At 42.6% G+C, this 21,841-nt stretch overlaps 1 protein-coding gene across 4 annotated transcripts in view; it reads right to left on the reverse strand.

Annotated features, from left to right (window-relative positions):
* The window catches only part of LOC306959950 (transducin-like enhancer protein 1), a 41,059-nt gene extending 21,462 nt beyond the window's left edge, over positions 1-19,597 (reverse strand). For 2 of the 4 annotated variants that reach the window (XM_079552208.1, XM_079552207.1), the window contains exons 1-6: positions 19,534-19,597; positions 17,529-17,629; positions 13,400-13,463; positions 12,837-12,881; positions 1,610-1,672; positions 1,302-1,343 (exon numbers count right to left, since the gene is read on the reverse strand). In XM_079552208.1, coding sequence (XP_079408334.1) covers positions 1,302-1,343; positions 1,610-1,672; positions 12,837-12,881; positions 13,400-13,463; positions 17,529-17,629; positions 19,534-19,557 — 339 coding nt within the window. In that variant the 5' untranslated portion in view covers positions 19,558-19,597. Of the gene's footprint in view, positions 1-1,238; positions 1,344-1,609; positions 1,673-12,836; positions 12,882-13,399; positions 13,464-17,528; positions 17,630-19,533 lie in introns of all 4 variants that reach the window. The other 2 variants (XM_079552206.1, XM_079552205.1) reach the window with 1 other exon arrangement.
* Positions 19,598-21,841: the final 2,244 nt, after the last annotated feature.

Below are 21,841 nucleotides of genomic sequence, written 5' to 3' on the forward strand. Positions count from 1 at the left end.
AGATTACCTGTTTCTTTTTGTTTACTGTGAAATATCCCTATATATACACGATATGGTCTAATTCCATATCTCATTTAAAAATATATCGATATATATCTTAAATATCGATATATCGCCCAGCCCTAAGAGGGGCCGATGGCGCCTCAGTCTACCCCAGGGCAGCTGTGGCTACAATAGTAGCTTACCACCACCAAGTATGGAGTGAATGAAAAATGCATTATACGCTATAGAAAACCAATGTATTAGTACTATTGTTAAAGGGATATTTCAGGATTTTTGACATAGGGCCTCATTTCCTAGTTATCCAGAGTGTTGCTGATTTCTGGAGTTTTTTGTTGTTGTAATTCATGCAGTTCTTATATTTGAAGAGTTACGTGGCGCTAGGCTAATGCAAGGCTAGTGCATTTCTATGGTATCAGCTAGCCTGCATTAAAAACAGTCTGACCCGCTCCACAGTGCACCTGAGGCAAATCACTTATAATTTTAACCATTTAAATTTAAAATAACTTATATTTGAGCAGCATCAGCTTCGTGGTTGTATAAGCTACGCAGCGGTGGAGTGATCTGCTGGAAAATACACATCGGTCCAATCACGTACTGAGAGGCGGGACTTCATTCCCCCAAGAGGCGGAAGCCGTCACCACACTTCACCAAAACAATAGAGATGGCGGCGCAGCGAGTCATACAATGTTTTCTTCTGCTCTTTCCTCTTTTAAATCATTTGAAGAAAAAAAATGTAATCCCAAAAACCGGAGCAAGAAACAGCGTTCGAAGCGTTCCTCGTAAATAAGGACGTTTTTGGAAAGGCTTCCTGCCGCTTGTTGCTGCGACGTATCTAGCGTTGCTCTGATTGGTTGATGCCGTCTGTCAATCACGCCCACCAGGAAATCGTTGAGACCATGCTTACTCCCAGACTATACGTCTTTGAAATATCGTATCATGTAGCTTGACAGGCCAGGCAAACTGTAGAGTGCATAAGACTGTTTTTAATGCAGGCTAGCTGATACCATAGAAATGCACTAGCCTAGCACAAGCCTAGCGCCACGAAACTCTTCAAATACAAGAACTGCATGAACTACAAAAAAAAAATATCTCCAGAAATCAGCAACACTCTGGATAACTAGGAAACGATGCCCTATGTCAAAAATCCTGAAACATCCCTTTAACCCCATTTGCAGGGACGGCGTCTATCTGTGTGATTGTGTGTGTCGTGTCCAAGGAAGTAGAAGGAAACCCACTGTGGGCGGGAGGCCGGGCAGTCCTCGTACCCCGATGACCGCATTGAGCTCTGCCATAGTCACCTGTTTGGCTCGCTCCACAGCCTGGACAACCTGCTGCTGGTGCTGCGGAAAGACACACAAAAACACATTAGACCTTTGTTAAAGGTAATAATAGCATTTCTTGGGTCTTTTCCCCCCCTCCCATCACTTCACTTCACTTGTATCAAATTTGTGTTTCTTTGACAAAAACAAGGAGATTTAGTCCTACTTTTCATCTTCATTAGCTACTTTTTATTTTGTTTTTGTGGCGTTCGCGACCAAATGAACACAGCGGCAGACAGCGATCAGTCAAACTAATGGCGGGCGCTAAACAGCGGTGTCGCACTTACCTCCTGTGATAGGAAGGGAATGACTTGTGCGCAGATGGTGTTTAGTCTCTTGGCGATCTCAGTCTGGTGGAGAAAGGCGCACAAACAGAAGAAGAGGAGGAGAATTAATAGTTAATCACATAATTAGAGCCATTATGAAGAGACAGCTGTTTGAGAACATCAAGAGGATTGTGTTCCTACTGGAGGTTTATCGAACCATTTCTGTTTAACGCCGCTCGCGCTAAAATAATGTGCCCCGTCCACACGGATTAGCAGAGATCGTAACAACTTACTGCGATGAAATAATCATAACATTCCAATACTATTTATTTGTGCATAGAATATACCAAACTAAACAGAGAGGGAAATGGCTATAATGAATTGTGCACATTTATAGCACTTTCCCTATTTGTTTAGTTTTTGATTTGCTTTGCTTAACACAATTCGCCTTGCACTCTTCCCATTAGTCATCCTCCCTCATTACTCCCTCGCACCTGGCCTCAGAAGGCAGCACTGAAGTGGACTGGACACGTCCTGCATATGGGGCTTAAAAATACACTTCATACTTTACATATCACAGTTTGAAATGATGTCGCTGTAAGGATTAACCTCTTAACCCCCGCCGTAACCAAGCACATTTTCTCCACTTCAGCTTTACCCAAATCTACAGTGTAACGCCTCATTTGAAAGCTAAGACCTACAATACTGATGTAAGACATTTCCTCGTGTCACTTTGTCAGTGTTTTTCGGTGCTTTTTTTGTTGCGTGATTTGTTTTTTTTTTTCATAAATTTGACGCCTGTTTGCGGCTTTTTTGTCTTTTTTTTTTGCTTTTTCCTCACTTTTTGCTGCTTTTCCTCACTTTTTTGTCGCCGGTTTTGTTGCTTTTCATCACATTTTTTGTCTCCTGTTCTGTCCAAGTATATTTATACAGTATATGTATTTATTTAAAGGGACAATGCATATTAATGAACATATAAATGTAAATATGCCAGAATTCGCCAATGGCTACTTTCCATCTGTCGTCTCTGGCAGGTCAAGAAAAAACAAAGACCAGTGAACAACATTAAAGACAAAAGATCATCACACAATTAAACTTGAGACTTAAAACATAAGGATAATGGTCAGTGGTCACATGTCTGATTCCCCTTCAGCCAACCTTTAAGTTTAGTTTAAATACTCTGAATGTGGTACAGTCCCTGATGTCTGCTGGGAGGCTGATCCAAACCTTGGTCCCTTTCACTGATGCACCTGTGACTAAACCTGTGTGTCTATGAGGGACCACACAGCTGTGTGTCTATGAGGGACCACACAGCTGTGTGTCTATGAGGGACCACACAGCTGTGTGTCTATGAGGGACCACACAGCTGTGTGTCTATGAGGGACCACACAGCTGTGTGTCTATGAGGGACCGCACAGCTGTGTGTCTATGAGGGACCACACAGCTGTGTGTCTATGAGGGACCACACAGCTGTGTGTCTATGAGGGACCGCACAGGCACCTCTGGTGGCGGCTCTGGTCACTCTACCACTTGTACTGGATACAAACTTAATGAATTCATTCGAGGATGGTGGAGAGAGTCCATGCAGACTTGTCAGTGACCAGTTAGTAATGCAATATACAATATGTGAAAAGATCATACAATTTTGTTGCTTTTCACTTTTTTTGTCTCCTGTTTTGTTGCGTTTTTTCGCTCTATTGATGATTTTTTTTTTTTTTTGCTGCGCCATTTTGAAGGTTTTTTCAAGAAGCTTTAAGAGTTCTAAAGTCAAACTGGAGAAAATGTGCTCCATTAAGGCTGGAGTTACGACGTTACTATAGAAGGGTTCAATGTACAAAAAGAACAGAAGAACTTAAACTTTTGAATGTAAACTCCGATCTCTGAAGTATTACGACCTTGAAGACCTGAATCCAGCTCAGCTGAAACACATGGAAGAACCTGCCCTTCCACAACACTCGTGTATAACTGAGAGAAAGCTCGAGTTTCGGAGCAGCCTGTTGGATTTCCTCCCTCTCCTCACACTTCTTTATTCTTGTTCCTCTTCCCATCAGCACTCCAGTGTAATCTCATCACCGCGAACTTCACCCCCCCCTCCCCTCAGTATCCATGCCAACACATCCGCAAGGCCCCCCCAGCTCCAGGAGGTGGGTGCGAGTGGCTGAAAGCGGATACCCCCGACGTGGCACCAAATCAGATAAAGCCACTCATGTTACATATCACCCAATTAAAATGGATACGCAGACCAGGCCAGTGGAGGAGCCATGAAACGCATCATGGGGCTTTCAGGCACAAACGTATTATCCATTAAAAAGAGGCAGCAAACTGTAGATGTATCGCAAATGAAGGCGAGACACGGCAGGTGAAAAAGGGAAAATAAACACATTGAGAGATATTATTGACCGACCATCACACACTCTTTCCTAAGTTACTTAACTAAAGGGGAAATAAAAATAAATTAAGATATTGATTTGAAACTTCTGCTGTAGATTACTGTTATGTCATCTTATGTCATCAGCAACAAAATCTAAATAATGATTAAGCCAGGAATAAATTCATTGTTTTATTTAGTTGATGAGTAACAAAGTTGTTTTCAGGAAGGATTTTTGATTATGTTGAGTTTTTCAATGAGCTGTTTGTAAGTGAAAAAATATGTACATTTGCAAAAATAAATCAATTACTTCAATATTAGAGCTGGGACAAAATATCGGATCACATCACTTAAAGGGATATTTTCAGGATTTTTGACATAGTGCCTGGTTATCTGGAGTGTTGATTTTTGGAGATTTTTTTTAGGTAATTTAGGCAGTTCTTATATTAGAAGAGTTTTGGGGCGCATTTTGCATTTAAATTAAATTGAATTGCAAAAAAAAATATCTCCAGCAACTCTCTGGATAACTAGGAAATGAGGCCCTATGTCAAAAATCCTGAAATATCCCTTTAATATAGTAGGTGCAGTTACACGTATGACCTGAGGTGGCAGTATTGAGCATAAAATGGCCAACTTGAATCTAGCCCCTTTAACACTTCAATAAATGTCAAATGGGATTTGGTTTATAAACTTTGGACACATGACTGTTTCCTTTTCACACATTTTAAGGTAAACATGTTAATATTTGTGAATGAATGTATGTGTGAAAGACAAGGGGGCGCCACACTGTTGTTACAGTTTCCTGGACATATCATATATCTCCACTAGTGACCCAGAGATAAGTCATAAAAGAAGCATCATAAAGAGTTTGATCTATTTTCTTACTCTGAGATGTTCAGGGAGAAAACTAGCTAAGAAGAGCAAAGGATCAATGTCTAGACCTGCTGTGTCTCCCCTTAAAATCCAGTTACTCCAGTGTGAGGTAATATTAGTGATTTCAAAACTAAAATAGCAAATATAGCTGCATGATCCAGGAATGGAACCTGGAACCTTTTTCCTATGCACGTTCCAAGAGTGCTTATCGCCAGCACCTAACACTAATTAAAAGAATGATTTGAACAAACATCCTATAAATACCTTTCCTAGTCTAATTGCGGGCAGGACCTTGAATGCGCTCTTGTAAACTCTGACCTGAATCCATTTACTGCAACGTGACATTTGGCCTGTCTGCGGGCTATCAATAGAGCCATTAGCACGGTCTCCTTATCGGTGCGTATGGGCTGATTTCTTAATCTTCCCCTCACTGTAAGGACACCTGATAGTATTCCGTCTTTAGACATCAGACAATGCGCTTCATCCAATTATGTTCTTTGAAAGAGCCAATTAAAGCGCCGCGGAGGCTAAATGTGGCCGATGCTAAACAAACAGCTCTACCTTGAATAACACATGGCCGACCGCCAGAGCTATAAGAGCTCTTTCTACGTGGAATAGAAGCCTATCAATACCTGAGCAGAGAAAACGATACGACTGTTATTGCTGGTGGGCGACATTGTCTAAATCTGTGGTTATTGTCTGGTGTAGCTTCATCAACGCAATACAATAAGACCAAAATAAAAACATTAAAGGGATATTTCCTAGTACTTCCTCTACAGAGTGTTGCTGATTTCTGGAGATATTTTTTTGTTGCAATTCATGCAGTTTTTATCTTTCAAGAGTTACGTGGTGCTAGGCTAGTGCATGTCTATGGTATCAGCTAGCCTGCATTAAAAACAGTCTGACCCGCTCCACAGAGCACCTGAGGCAAATCACTTATAACACCAGAGTAACCATGTAAATGTCTGTCGATAGAATAATTTTTGGAATGTAACTGACCTTGCATCACATGAATGATCGCATTTTGAAGGACTATTTTCTAGCAGACCACTCCGCCGCCGCGTAGCTTATACAACCACGAAGCTGATGCTGCTCAAGTTCTTTTAAATGCAAAATGGTTAAAATCACTCTATCGACACAGACATTTATATGGTTAGTCTGGTGTTATAAGTGATTTGCCTCAGGTGCACTGTGGAGCGGGTCAGACTGTTTTTAATGCAGGCTAGCTGATACCATAGAAATGCGCTAGCCTAGCACTAGCCTAGCGCCACGAAACTCTTCAAATATAAGAACTGCTTGAATTACAAAAAAAATATCTCCAGAAATCAGCAACACTCTGGATAACTAGGAAATGAGGCCCTATGTCAAAAATCCTGAAATATCCCTTTAATATCAATTCAGTTTGGTCATGTTTAGCAAAATACTCTAGATCTACACTAACAATGTATTGACAATAATAAAAGTAAAGGCACGCGACTCACTGAGAATAGTCTCGAGGCCCACTTTTTGGTGCTGGCCCACTCGTTGAGGAAAACTAGGAGAATCTTGAAATTGTTTAGAAGATATTTCAGATTATCTTTAAAGCATGTGTGAGTGTTTCAGAAGGCCCTCCCCCTTTGGCCAATCAGCACCTCACATTTTTTCATGTTAGTTTTCACTGATGAAAGAACTTTGAAGGAAATTTAACTAGCAGGTTCCTTGACAAACGCTTGACCAACCACTGCACTGCGGCACCCTTACTCCTCAATGGCTTTTTATAGATTGCATGTTATTTATAGAACAAATTAACCTTGGCGTGCGGCTGACGGGTTAGACTGGCATAACAGAAATGATCCCATTGCCAAAGAGCACTAAATAAAAGAGCTTAAAGATCAATTCCCAGAACCTGGAGTAGCCGTTCCTTTGCTTTAAAATAAAAAAATAAAAATAAAAATACACAAGAGACATCACTGAAATATACAGCGCCAAATGACATAATTATGTTCTGTTGACCTAATAATCTCAACTCCACTAATAATCTTAACTCCACTTATGTGACACCATTCGTGGAAGTGGAACGAGCCAAGACACGGGGCCAGCCTAATGAAGCTTACGAGTCCATAAAGTGGGATGTCTTTAAAAGGGGTTAGGCATTAAGCGCTCATGAGAGAAGACACCTGAGAATACCATGCCAAGTGCCGGGGAGGCTGAGCTAATGTACCGGAGCTCGGAGACAAACCTAACTAGGATCACGGAGCCAACAAGCAACGAGAGGACACAGCTCCGCGGCGCTCCAGAACACGCCAGGAACGAGACAGCGCAAACTATTGTGTCATATAGTATAGCTTCATTGCCAAATTAAACTGTCACAGCACCTAATTTAACTATGGCATATTTAACAGGTCATCAATGTTATCCAGTATATCGTAAATACATAGTAGTTAATACAGAAGGTGCACAACCCGGCTCCTACAGCTGCAGAGAAACAGGAAGTGGTTCAATGTGAAGAAATAGCAAAGATGGTGATCAGCAAATAAACCATTCTGCACGAGGAAGAGAATCTGAACAGAGACGTGGACAGAACAACTTTGGTGAAGGCGTGTGCACTTTAAAACTCAGAGAAAGTGCATGGGCTGGGCTGGTGTTTTGAGTGTGGTGGACAGACTAGATTTGCAAGACTATTTAAGGGCCTATATCATGCAAAATCGACTTTTTGGAGCTTTTAACCATGTTGTCATGCTATTTCATTTTCCTTTCCAAAAACACCCCCAGAGTGGTTTTTGGCTTCGTTCACGCAGTTCTAAGCAATCCTCCTGAATCCTGCTTTCTAGCGAGTAGCTGCTCCTCTGCTGATTAACGATTTGCTCAGTTGTGTCGTCAGAGCGGAACGGAAGCGCTCGACGTCTGTAATGTCTTAATTATATGCTTATGGCCTGATTTTAATTTGTAAAACAGCTTCTTCATTATTTCTGTTGTAAGAAATAAATAAAGGTGCACTTCCAGGTCAGCTCTGGCCCTGCGGACAAAACAAACGCACCCCCTGAGCGTCTGAACAGATGTCATGTTTGCATTGGAAGCTGTGAAGAAGGAGCTCTTTCTAACCTACTCTGGACACGCCTGTTCTTTTTTCTTACCTAACGATAATGTTAGAGAAATGTGCGTATGGCTTCGAGGACGGGAGTTTATTCAGCCATCCTAAAGAGGCACTCGCCTTCTCTCCGGGATTCACCAAAATAGTGTTTTTCTGTGACTGTCTCTTGGTTTGGTGAACCTTCGCCAGAACCAAAGTGGATTAACTTTTATAACCAACAGAAACAGCGATGGAGCAGAGCGATGAGTCAATAAAAACGCGTGTTAGCCATTTATGAAGCTGTGTTGCAGATGTCAACTCCTTATAACTGCATCGTGAAGCAACTTCACTTTTTGCTGTGTATTTATAATTCTACTACTGCAAAAGAGAGGGGGCGGAGTTAACTGAGTCAAAGCTTCGCATCTTCCGGGTTTGAATACCTCCAGAAAATACTTATATTTACCAAAAGAATTAGTGCTCCATAGTGGTAGAGGTACAATATATCATATGAATGCCTATACTTTACTTTGGAATGGCTAAAATAGCAGGATCCTTTAAACACAAACTCAGGGCATGTTTTTGACCAGGGTATAACAGGAGTTAATAAGCCGATTTTTGCGCAAGATTGAGCTTCCGACCTCTGTGTCAGTGGGCAAACGCTTAAACTGATGCCACAATAACAATATTTTGCCCAAACAACAATTGCGCCTGAGAGCTGCTTTAAAAATAACCACATTTGAGGATATCGGCACACACAATTTGCACGATGATTCTGTTCCAATTGGAAGGGAAACAGAAAGCTCCGTCAGAGCGCTCCCACAGAACAGGCCTCCCATTACACATATAATTGGAGAATTATTGCCAGAGTGCTTACACACACAAGTGAATCTGCCCAGCGGGGGGTGGGTTGTTAGTCCGCATCCCCCGGACCCCCCGCCTACACAAGCTTGTTGCTCTGACAACTGCGGCCCCAAGCTAATGACCCCCCTTGGAGCTCCGCGGTGCACGATGTGTCTCCCAGGGTAAAAGGACGGCAGCTTCGCATGGGCACCGAATGAAAGACGAGGAAAGATGGCCAGACAGATGCTATATACACGGAGTGAGAAAAACAGAAAAGGCCCGGTGAAGTTAGACAGGAATAATGAGCGGAATGTGGAGTGAGAACTAACCCAGGCCCCCAGTGAAGGAGCCAACCCAATCCACCTCCAATTTCCTCTGTTCTCAGCGGTCGATAGCTGCAGTAATTACAGCTAACTGCCCTGAGCTGGGCTGCACTCGCGTGGAGGAACAGTCTCCTCTTTCATCTGTGTTCTTACCCAGCTCTGTTTACCTCCCCATCTGCTCATGCGTGAACATGTTTGGCCTGTTATAGCCGTGTCTACATGTTCATATGCAGTGCAATCTCACTCTGCTCATGGCTTTAATTACCCACCAGATCACGATAGTCGGCAACCGGACTCAAACTTAAAACATGTTTACAGCTCAGCACAATCAAAGGCACAAAATGTCCAATCATTATGACATTGACGTTTCTGCCTCCGAATGCAAATCTGCTCATTAAAGGGATATTTCAGGATTTTTGACATAGGGCCTCATTTCCTAGTTGTCCAGAGTGTTGCTGGTACCTGGAGATATTTTTTTTTGTAATTCATGCAGTTCTTATATTTGAAGAGTTTCGTGGCGCTAGGCTAGTGCAAGGCTAGTGCATTTCTATGGTAGCATTAAAAACACCCGCTCCACAGTGCACCTGAGGCAAATCACTTATAACACCAGACTAACCATATAAATGTCTGTGTTGATAGAATAATTTTAACCATTTTGCATTTATAATACCTTATATTTGAGCAGCATCAGCTTCGTGGTTGTATGAGCTACGCAGCGGCGGAGTGATCTGCTAGAAAATAGTCCCTCAAAATGCGATCATCCATGTGATGCAAGGTCAGTTATATTCCAAACATTATTCTATCGACACAGACATTTATATGGTTAGCCTGGTGTTATAAGTGATTTGCCTCAGGTGCACTGTGGAGCGGGTCAGACTGTTTTTAATGCAGGCTAGCTGATACCATAGAAATGCGCTAGCCTAGCATTAGCCTAGCGCCACGTAACTCTTCAAATATAAGAACTGCATGAATTACAAAAAAAAAAATATCTCCAGAAATCAGCAACACTGTGGATAACTAGGAAATGAGGCCCTATGTTAAAAATCCTGAAATATCCCTTTAAAATGGTTTACTGCCATGGTCAGCTACAGGCAGTACAGTCCCAGGTTCATGTGTATCTCAATGGGACTTTTCTTGTTAAAAATCTAACACAAAAATTCTCCGAAGTCACTTCTCTTTCTGTCTTATCAGACCAGAACAATTTCATAATCAGAATTGTTTATGAAGTTGCATCACATTTTGTTCCTGTTCTCTCGCATTTCCTGAAACTTATCGCCGCCATTCATCTGCAGCGCGTCATGCAAGTTGAAAGACCTTTTCTCTGATTACCTCCTGAATTATCATGTTCAAAGCTTCGACAGCAGCGATTTTATGGAGCTTGGCGCGGCGCTTATTTGTCTACAAGTCCGCGCTCTTTGTTTCACTCGGGCGGCCGATCTGCTGGACTTGGCCTGTGCTGTAAAAACTATTGTCTGTCTGCTTTGAGAGCCGGCCAAGTGACTGACTCAACGACACTCTATAAAAGCCAGCGCTGTTATGTCGGGAGTATAAAGTCATTTGACCTTATCTCGAGCCCATATCACTGGCCTGTCCTTGAAGTGGAGCGTTACGCGGCAGTTAGACCGGTGCGGGTTACATCACGGCAATTACAAACAGCATTCGAGAGCGTCAAGGTCTGCCCCGGCGATTCAGGGTCAACTCGCGAGCGGATCGAGTCGCACTTTCAGTAATCAGGAACATTAAAACATTTAAAAAGCGTGAAAAAGTTAGTCTGACACAAAGTCAAGATGAAGGTTTTGTCGCCTATGTCAACAACACTAAAGCAAATCAGACTTTTTCGGTCAGTACTGTACAATTTCTCATTTGTATAGCAATTATTGAGGTTTTAAATGTGGTTTAGAGCTGACCACTCACTACACAGACTCTACAAGGAGGTCCTGAGTTGGATTCCTGCATCGTTTGAGCCTTTCTGTGGGGAGCTTTAAAGGGATATTTCAGGATTTTTGACATAGGGCCTCATTTCCTAGTTATCCAGAGTGTTGTTGATTTCTGGAGATATTTTTTTCTTGAATTCATGCAGTTCTTATATTTGAAGAGCTTAGTGGTGCTAGGCTAGCGCATTTCTATGGTATCAGCTAGCCTGCATTAAAAACAGCCTGACCCGCTCCACAGTGCACCTGAGGCAAAACACTTATAACGCCAGACTAACCATAGAAATGTTTGTGTCGATAGAGTAATTTTAACCATTTTGCATTTATAAGACCTTATATTTGAGCAGCATCAGCTTTGTGGTTGTATGAGCTACGCAGAGGCGGAGTGATCTGCAAGAAAATAGTCCCTCAAAATGCGGTAATTCATGTGATACAAGGTCAGTTATATTTCAAACATCATTCTATTAACACAGACATTTATATGGTTGATTTGCCTCAGGTGCTCTGTGGAGCGGGTCAGACTGTTTTTAATGCAGGCTAGCTGATACCATAGAAAAGCACTAGCCCTGCACTAGCCTAGCACAACGAAACTCTTCGAATATAAGAACTGCATGAATTTAAGAAAAAAATATCTCCAGAAATCAACAACACTCTGGATAACTAGGAAATGAGGCCGTATGTCAAAAACCCTGAAACATCCCTTTAAAGCTCTCTCATTGTCTGGGTAGACTCCCATCGATCCAAAACATGCACAATAGTCTAATCCCCCACAGTTTTTCTTACAGGCACAATGAAGAATAATTAACTTTGCATCAATATTTCTGTGGTATTGGTGCTGCATGTGCCATATGAAAGGTGTGTAATTGGGTGAGATGACAAAACATTTTCCCGAGCGTAGGGCTGGGCAATTAATCGAAATTTAATCGAAATCGCAATCGCTACTTTGGGCAATAATCATCATGGGACTTTATAATCGACAGGTTTACAGCCATTTCTTTGGCACAAGCTGTACCGAGTTTGGGAGTTTGGACGAGACAATGGAAGACTTGTGCGTTAAATGAGATTTATCTAATTTCATGAAGCAGCAAGATCTATTTAATTTATTATAAAAAAAGAAATTTAAATCAATAATCGAGATCAGCCCTAACTGGGAGCAAAGATTATAATTGAACACAATTCTTTACACTTTCCTGGCTTCCACCTTTCACAGATATTAATTCTTCCCACCTTTCCCCTCATAACAATGAAAGCCGCTTTGAGCAGGGACGGGCGTTGATGTTGAAAGAGAATTTATATAGCCTAATTTAAACAGCCCATATTATCAGGCACACCCGGTCCTGCACTGTATATGTGCTTTGCTGCGTCTCAAAGAGCCTTTCGTGTCTTTCCCGTGGCCAGGGCCTCATTGTGATCGATTCGTGCGCCCTCCCCAGCCCTGCCCCTCTAATGTAATAAAGCGGGCCGCTCCCCTAGACAGCACCAATCAATCTACTGAGCCATTCATCCTGCCTCTGGGCTCAGCCGGCCGGTCCTAACTGCTGAAATGGAGACAGAGCGCCATCGATCACAGATAAACACACACATGCGCACGCCCTCTCTCGCCCCCTCAGTCTCTACCTCCCCCCCCTACTCCCATCTCTTTCTCGCTCAATCTTTTTTTTTTCTCCTCCCAACTCTATCTCTTTCCCACCCGGAATCTCTCCCCGTCTCCCTTCCTCCCTCCATCTTCCTCTCTCTCTCCATCTATCACATGTTCACGTACAGTACGCGTGCATTCGTACAAGGACACGGCTGTGCACGCTCAATACATCAGCCGTTGGAGAAGGGGGGGGGGGGGAGGCAGGGATGTGAAAGTAATCCATACCTGCTTGTGCATCTCGATGTTGAGGCCGTAAGACATCTCGTAGTACTGAGGGAATAAAAGAGGGAAAACGGTTAGGATTCGGCGAAGAGAAAGCCTCGAATACCACACACCTGCTCTCATTGAAGCGTTTGAGAGGCAAGTCAAGCCACTCACTGCTTTTACCTGCCTGAAAAAGACCATCGTTTCCGCCTCAAAAGCGACATCACGCCTTTATTATTCGACAGAACTGCAAATTTGTACCGCGTTTTTTTTTTTTTACAAGTGCCTCTGCCCTGCATCGACTTGCGCGACGGCTTCCTCGCTGACGAGAAAGACAAAAATGAGCGTATTCGCAAATTACAAAGTGATTAACAAGTCAAATTCGACACTCCAATCACCTTCATTAGCATGTGCGAGACTGGCGCACCTGCGAAACAAAAAGCAGGTGCGCCTTTTGCAGCTCATTGAGAGCGCGTTCGTGAAGAGGGTTGGGAGGGAACTTGCTGGCCTAGTTATTCCCCTCAAGGTCAACGGAGAATTGCAATGTTTTTTTTTTTCTGCTACAAGAGTCAGGCGGGTCTTACCATGACGTAGTGTCGCTGCATTTCGGTCTTCTCGCTGGCCAGCTTCTCACACTCCAGCTTCAAACTGCAAAGAAGATAAGGAAACAGGCTGTAATCCAAGAGTTTGTGTTGGCTGTTACATGACACTTGCCGCCATATTGTTTCTCTTTGCTAATGTAAACAAATGTCAAACTCCAAACTGGGTAAAGATAAGCGCTCAATTATTGTAAAATCCTCACTCTAAAGAATAAGACGGGCACCAGGGAGAACAACCACATGGTACTGTGTCAAAACAAGACATAAACACACTAAAGTCAGGACTATTGATATTATCTGTAAATATTGTTATATTGGTAGCGGATGGTAGTAACGGAAAAAACATTAAAGACATTATAGCACTGATAGTGGAAAGGTTTTCTGCTGTTCATGTGTGTATGTATATATACATGTGCACATATCGTTATTGTTTTTATGTATGTTGTTTACTTGAGCCCTTTAGTATATATATGTCTTCTCTATAGCTTTGTAAAAACGTTTTGAACACAAAGTGTAAATGTATTGGGTGTGGGGTATTTGCGATTTTTCCTTATGTTTATATCCTTTGTAAATGTATTGAATAAAACTGAGCTTTTGCACATTCATAGGTTCCTTGCTTCTTGACATACAGATAATGCATCATCATCAATACTGCGATATGATTATTTTTGCGATATATATTGTGCAGACCAAGTTGTCAGCACTGCTCACTTGCAGCTTTCCTCTAAAGTGGTCACATGTTATTTTCTGATTATTGCAACACAACATGTAGCTGAATAAAGGTGGAGAGAGAAATACAGAAACATGCCCACGGGTCAATAGGATGAAGGGGGTGAAGTGGTGCTCTCACAGATACTGGCATGAATAAGTCGGACTACATGCCGCTTAGTCTTATTGAACATTTTCCTTTGAATCAAAAGGCAGGGGTAGGCAACGTCAGGCCTGGGGCCAAATCCAGCCCTCCATCACAGAACCTCTGGCCCCCAAGAGGATTTTGAGAAACATTATTATGAAAATAAAAGATCAAATACCTACTACCTAAAGCAGTCTAAAAATGCGAGAAATAGTGTCAGTATTTTTAAAATGTCCCGCTTGGTCTTATAATGTTAAATAGTGATTCTCTACTGGTGGGTCGGGACCCAAAAGTAGGTCACAGAACCGTTTTCAGTGGGTCGCGAGTCTATAGGGAACTTTTATTCAATATTTTCCATCTGAAACTGCATGGAAACACTAACTGTGTGTTAAAATCAATGTTATTGGGTTGTTTTGATCATAATTTCAGTCTTAAAGGGAAATCTACTGCTACAAAGACAAGGCAAGCCTTTCAAAACTCACAACATTGCTGTAATTGGTTGATCTATAACGGTACAAAGTCAATTCTAAGCCTTCGTCGTTCTTTAAAATGTTCTAAGAGTCATCGTCAAAACCTGTGCAAGACCAACCAGAACAAATCCAGACAAAACCAGGTCCAGCTAGGACCACATGAGCTCATGACAGACTGACTGACGGGCGCTTACCATGCTAAACTAAACAGATGTCAATGGAGCACCACAGTGCCGGCAAACATCTGGTTCTGGAAGGAAATTTCTCATTCATTTGTCACATGGTGCTTGAATTTTATAAGTCTAAGAGGCTACTGAAATTGATGGGCACAACAAATGAGGATTAACATTACAAATTGATTTATTTATAACAAAAAAAGTCTGACATCAAATGGGAATTCTACCAGATTTGTTCCAAAGCTCACTGTTGCACTCCATTAAAAGCACAAGTCATATCTAAAGTAAACAGCGGATTTGTTGATATTGCAGTATCATTTCAATATCAGTCTCTACATCAAACAGGAGCCTGTTCCCCCTGACTTAGCACCGCCAGACTCTGCAGCTGCTCTAACCTCCTCCAGAGTGTTTAGGCAGAAAAGACACTCGTTTTAAACATTTGGGAAATTTCACCTGTTGCTGCCCCCGGTCCCTAAAACAGTCTGTCCACACACAAAACCTCCACTGTACACACTGCTGCGGGCTTTTGTCCCAGTGCACTTTTACACAGGGGAAAATAGTGAGTGATTTATGAAAGCCTGAGCCCACACGCCTCCCCTCTGGCTCTCGCCCATCCACCGAGCCGGGGACCTACCGCAGAGCAGGGCCGCGGCGTGGCTCGGCTCTGCTCCCTGACTGGCTGCTTGTGTATGTGGCTAATCCAGGTTTACTGGTTACAGGCCGAGGCCAGGGCTGGGGTTGTGTTCATTATGGTAAGGGAATGACTGTGGTTAGGGTGAGGTTTGGATGTTAAAGAGTGAGATGACAATGAGAGAGTTATACTAGCTCGTAAAGACAGGGAGCGCATGTGTGTTTGGGTTAGCCGGACACACCAAAGAAGTCCACGGTATGTTTCGACTTACTGGGAACGGGATATCTAAACCAGGGCTGCGCTGTTAATCGCAAAGGAAGAGTGAAATGGATTTGAATGGTTGCAACACGGTTGGTTTAGCAGTTCATACTTCAGTCTTCTCGCAAACGTCAAAGCCATTGGATATGTAATATTGATGCTCAGAACACAATTTACAAACCACAGATAGACACTTTTTCTAAATTAATGCAGCCCTAATTCATGCAGGATCAAGAAAGACTTCACCAGAATCTTCTTAAAAGGATATTTCAGGATTTTTGACATTGGGCCTCATCTCCTAGTTATCCAGAGTGTTGCTGATTTCTGGAGATATTTTTTTGTAATTCATGCAGTTCTTATGTTTGAAGAGTTTCGTGGTGCTAGGCTAGTGCAAGGCTAGCGCATTTCTATGGTATCAGCTAGCCTGCATTAAAAACAGTCTGACCCGCTCCACAGAGCACCTGAGGCAAATCACTTATAACACCAGACTAACCATATAAATGTTTGTGTCCATAGAGTAATTTTTGGAATATAACTGACCTTGCATCACATGAATGATCACATTTTGGGGGACTATTTTCTAGCAGATCACTCCGCCGCTGCGTAGCTTATACAACCACGAAGCTGATGCTGCTCAAATATAAGGTATTTTAAACGCAAAATGGTTAAAATTACTCTATCGACACAGACATTTATATGGTTAGTCTGGTGTTATAAGTGATTTGCCTCAGGTGCTCTGTGGAGCGGGTCAGACTGTTTTTAATGCAGGCTAGCTGATACCATAGAAATTTGCTAGCCTAGCACTAGCCTAGCGCCACGTAACTCTTCAAACAGAAGAACTGCATGAATTACAACAAAAAATATCTCCAGAAATCAGCAACACTCTGGATAACTAGGAAATGAGGCCCTATGTCAAAAATCCTGAAACATCCCTTTAAGTACAATCCATGACCAAGTTAAAGAACTCTACAGCAAGACTAGTTCAGGAAATGTCGAAAACTCAGTCTAAAGCAGGGGTCTCCAACCTTTTTTACCCGACGAGCTACTTTTACACAACAAGAACATCGGAGAGCTACTTGTGCTTCAAAAACACTTACTAAAATTACTCTAGTTTAGACCTTATACTTTACAAAATTGACCAAACTATTTGCACATTGTGTTCAGCAAGTTCAGAACAAACAGAGAATGCATCTAAAATCTGAGTTATCAAGCGTGTAGAGACGTAGAAAGTCTTTGGCGAGCAACCTAGAAAGGCCTGGCGAGCTCCCTGTTGGAGATCCCTGGTCTAAAGCCTCTGCAAAGTGGCAGGATTGGCTACGAACCCGGATGTTTCCTTTCCAATCCCTGATCTAGCCGGGTCACACTCTTATCGTGTCATTGGGCAAGATCTTACCCCCACGTACAAAGTCTATATAATTCTGCATGACTGCGCGAGGGAGAAGTCCTGCAAATGTAGAACAATGTCTGGAAATTAGCTTGGGGCTAGCTTTTAGCGTGTTTACATCAAGCATCTCTTCCAAAAGCCGAAACTAAGGAAAGAAGTGGGCAATACAACTTCTACTTACAAGACATGACACATCTGAAAGAACATGCAAATTACAATAGTGATATTTTGATGGTTTCCAAAAACACAACGAGATCCAAAAGATGCACCCAGTAATTTTACATCTTTATTACCCATCTCTATTGATTCAAAACTTCTCTGCACAGCCTTGTTGTTACCCACCTGTGATACTGTGCCTGAAGAAACTGGAACTCCTCCTTGATGCGGTCCAGCGATTCGGGGATGGTGAACTTAAAGGGTTGCCCCGGGGCCTGGTGGGGCGCCTAGCACACAAGACACACACACACAGAGATAGTTATTAAAATGATAGTTCCTTATTATGACTCACACTGTGTGCATCTGGTCTACTTCGCTCCGGGCACAACACCATTCCTTGTCAACAGCCTCTAATTATTAGTCACTTTTAACATTTTATGAACCGCAGATAGCAGCTCAGGAAAGACAGGCTAATAATCAAGTGTACAACCCGGATGTAAACACGCTGCACTGATGTTTAACGTAAATAACAGGGCTCGAGTAACGCTTATAGGTCGGAAGTTGGCTTTTCACTATATAATGTTTAACATAATGAGCTATTCGCCGTAGTACATGCACAGAACAATTGTGCGTGAGATTTTTGAAGACGCTCTTGCTTTCACAGACTACATATTGCTCATCAAAACCAATATAGACTAATGCAACAAAACTGGTTCTGCATTTAGACCTGAAACAAAATACAAAACAGTAATTACATTACAGCTTTTAAGGCAGACTGAATTTGAAACCACCTATTAGAGAAATACTTGTCTCCAGCATCATATCTGTCTGTCTAGTGTCTACGATCCACTAGGGCGGCACAATGAGAAAAAAATATCAACATCAAAAAAAGGTCTGGACTAGAGGTCGACCAATATATCGGCCGGCCGATATATCGGGCCAATATATGGGGATTTTACAATATCCGCTGATCCCCGTTTCTTTTCATTGGAAAGACGGCTTTTAAAAGGAGTCCTCCCACAACTCCCTAGGCCTCAGGGGAACAGAGAAACATCGCAATGAAAACTGGTGAGCTGTAAGTTTGTTAAATATAAGCTTAAAGGGACTATACGGAGTTTAAAAATGTTACAATTATGTATATTTTCCTCCCCTACATGTTCCAGCCATGTCCTAATGTGTAGAATGAGCCCAGACCTGTTCACCACAACTGCCTCTAAAATCCTGCACTGTCACTCAAAAAGTTGTTACTTCGGGTCCGAATTGCCGTCATGCACAAGTTTAATATAGAAGGTGCAGTGACACGTATGACCTGAGGTGGCAGTGTTGAGGATAAAATGGCCAACTTGCATCTAGTCCCTTTAACTAAACCTCAGTCAATATGGGCATGGAGAACTAAATAGCTGAGTTTTAGCCTCCGCAATTGTATTTTTGACCGCAGCTAGCAACAGTATGCTAATGCTAACGCCACTATGCTAATGCTGGGATAGAAACTATGACTGAATCACCTAAAGTAATTAAATAAAAACGGCCACTGCTATTGGTCAGAAATATCGTCCGACCATATCGGCATCAGCGACCAATAAAAATCCCCCAAAATCGCCATCGTCCTTAGAGAAACCCTTATGTCGACCTCTGGTTTGGAATAGAGCTCCACGGTCCCACCTACTCCCGGTCACGGGTCGGGGTCCGACAAAAAAAATCGTAATGTTTGTATGTTTCATGTCCGTGATTTAGCACATAGCTGATTAGCCGGCATCGATGCTAATAATACATGGGATTTTTTTATGTTGGACCCCGACACATGACCGGTAGTGGGCGGGACTGTTGAGCTTTATATAGATATAGACAACCAGCAATATTTTACAAACAATGTCAACAGAATACGTCGTTTATCAGAAAGTGTGTCAAATATGACAAAACCGATACTAAATCTGTAGTCAAATTGAACAATATGATGAAAATCTGGACAAAACTTCACATATACTCATTTTGCGACATAAATATCGGGATAACAATCATTTCGCGATATGTTGTGCAACGATACATCGGCAGATCACATCCTTAGCTTCTGCATCTCAACTTTGGCGAGCCATTGTCTGAACGTTCAACAACATACCCTCCTCATATGACCTACATTTGGCCCGGGAGCCGTATGTTGGACACGTGGGGCCCTAGGGGTGAAAAGTCTTACCGGGTGTCGCCCCTGGGGGAACATTGTTATCAGCAGAGGATGAGCCGGTTTCCTTTACAGCGGCAGCAGCAGCAGCGGCGGCGGCGAATCGCGTAAAACGATGCTCAAGAAGAGGACGACCACCGCGAAGTATCCATCCGCCGTTCCGCTCACCGCCCCGTAGTAGTAGCCCCTCGTTAATTTCCGCCCAAAGTGACCGCCCCGATGCTCCGTTCCGAGTTTAACGAGCGATTAATGCGAGCCCCCTTTGCTCCACTACTCTTCCTCTCGCTTCCCTTACGCACGGCGCGGCGGCTCTTCTTTCGCTCCAGCGGCGGTGGCGGGTCGTAAATCAACCGGAAAAACACGGGAAACGGCTCATTAGCTGGAGGGGGGGGGGGCGGCGAAGGGGAGAGAGGAGAGATGGGGGGGGTAAAGAGTCGGCGGAGGGTAGGAGCCAGGTGTAGAAATGAAAAGGCTCGCCACCTCAACCACTCTTCTCTCTCTCTCTTTCTCTCGGTGTCGGGCTCTCTCGTCCGGGGGGGTTGTTTGTTTGCTGCGTCCAATACGATATATTCCGAGAGAGGATAAACCTATACGGGCAAAAGTGGCAAACGGGGATGAAATTCGACCATGCGCACGCACGGCCACAAAGTAGCGCTCACGGTAAGGTCAGAGGAAACAAATCCACACACAAGTTAATTGAGCTGAAGAGTTCCCACTTGACTCGCTGCGGTCGGACAAATATTGTGGCGGCCCGAATCAATAAAAAGCACCGAAAGAAAAAGCGTATTTTACTTCCCAGCGCGTGTGTATCTTCTTCCCCAAAAATAGATTTCTCGTGAACAGCGTTGCTTGATAGCGACAAAAAGCGCTCTCTCTTCAATAGTGCTCCTTGTAGCTTCGCCTTTACCTCAATGGCAACTTTCTCACGCGGTTTCACGCTCTCTGTCTAACCGACGCGATGGGACGGCCCCGTAAGCGGCTCTGGACCAATGGGGAGCCGAGGTCCACGTGGGTCTAACCGTGTAGATTACCCGCCCGGCCAATCGGAGCGCGGGTAAGCGCCCCGAGCCGGTTGACCTCGTTGAGCTACGCCGGAGCCGGCCAATGGGCGCGTCGGTGCGTCAGGGACTCCGCTAAAGCCTTGGCGTTTCGTCCGAGCGTTAAAGAGGATGTGGTGTTTTTTTTGTGTGTGACGCTCTCGTGCTCTTTCTTTTAGTGATAATTCGGAGATCTTTTTTGGATGTCAAACGTGGTAAAGGGGTTAGACGTCGATTTAAAAGCCCGATACCTGAAAAAAACAAATTCAACAAATAATAGAGTTCGGGAATGTGATGTCATATCGCTAAGCATTGTGGGATTAGCAGCGATTGTAAACTAATGGAGATTTTAAAAGTTAAAATGCTGGAGTTATTGTTCACATTAAAACACTTGGACTTAGATGTATTTGCCAGCAGTAACTCAGCATCTAACGGAGCTGTTCCATGGCTTTTTTCCTCCACTTTTTATACTGTTTTTATCCAATGTAAGTCTATGGAAAATGTATGCTAACAGCTGCAAAGATGGCGGATCTCCATGGTAACTGTGGATCTTCCCAAACTCTATAGTCGCATGTAAAAAATACTAGTTATAGTCCGATTTTACTCTTACCTTACCTAACTTTATATGTAATACCCCAATTTTCCAATCGGGAATGAGTTTATAAGCACTTTCAGGGAGCAATACCGTCACGTCATGGCTTATGATGGTTAACCTCTTAACTCCCGCCTGAACCGAGAGGATCTTTTTCCTCACGTCATCAGATTTTTTTTCCATCTTTTTTTTGTTGGGTATTCAACTCATTTTTGTAACTTTTTTGTCTTTTTTTGTCACATTTTTCTCATTTTTTCGTTAATTTTTATCACATTTTTGTCACATTTTTTGTCATTTTTTTGTAATATTTTGCCAATTTTTTGTTTGCTTTTTTGGTCAAATTTTGTCAAATTTTTGTCATTTTTTCGTCAATTTTTATCAATTTTTTGTCAAAATTTTTGTAAATTTTTTGTCAGATTTTGTCTTTTTTTTTTTTTTTCGTCAATTTTTTAATCAATTTTTTGTCATTTTTCATCAATTTTTCGTCATTTTTTTGTCAATGTTTTCTCACTTTTTTGTCACATTTCCATCATTGTTTTCGCCACAGTTTTGTTGCTATTTTCACAGCTTTTTTCCAGAAGCTTTTGGACTGGGGTAAAACCAAACCGGGGGAAATGTGCTCGGTTCAGGTGGGAGTTAAAGGGTTAAAAAGGCTAGGTTTATATAGTAAAGTGTACAGCACACAAAGGTTTTT

The sequence above is a fragment of the Gobius niger genome (assembly GCF_951799975.1).
Source record: "Gobius niger genome assembly, chromosome: 1".
In the NCBI taxonomy this organism is placed as follows: Eukaryota; Metazoa; Chordata; class Actinopteri; order Gobiiformes; family Gobiidae; genus Gobius; species Gobius niger.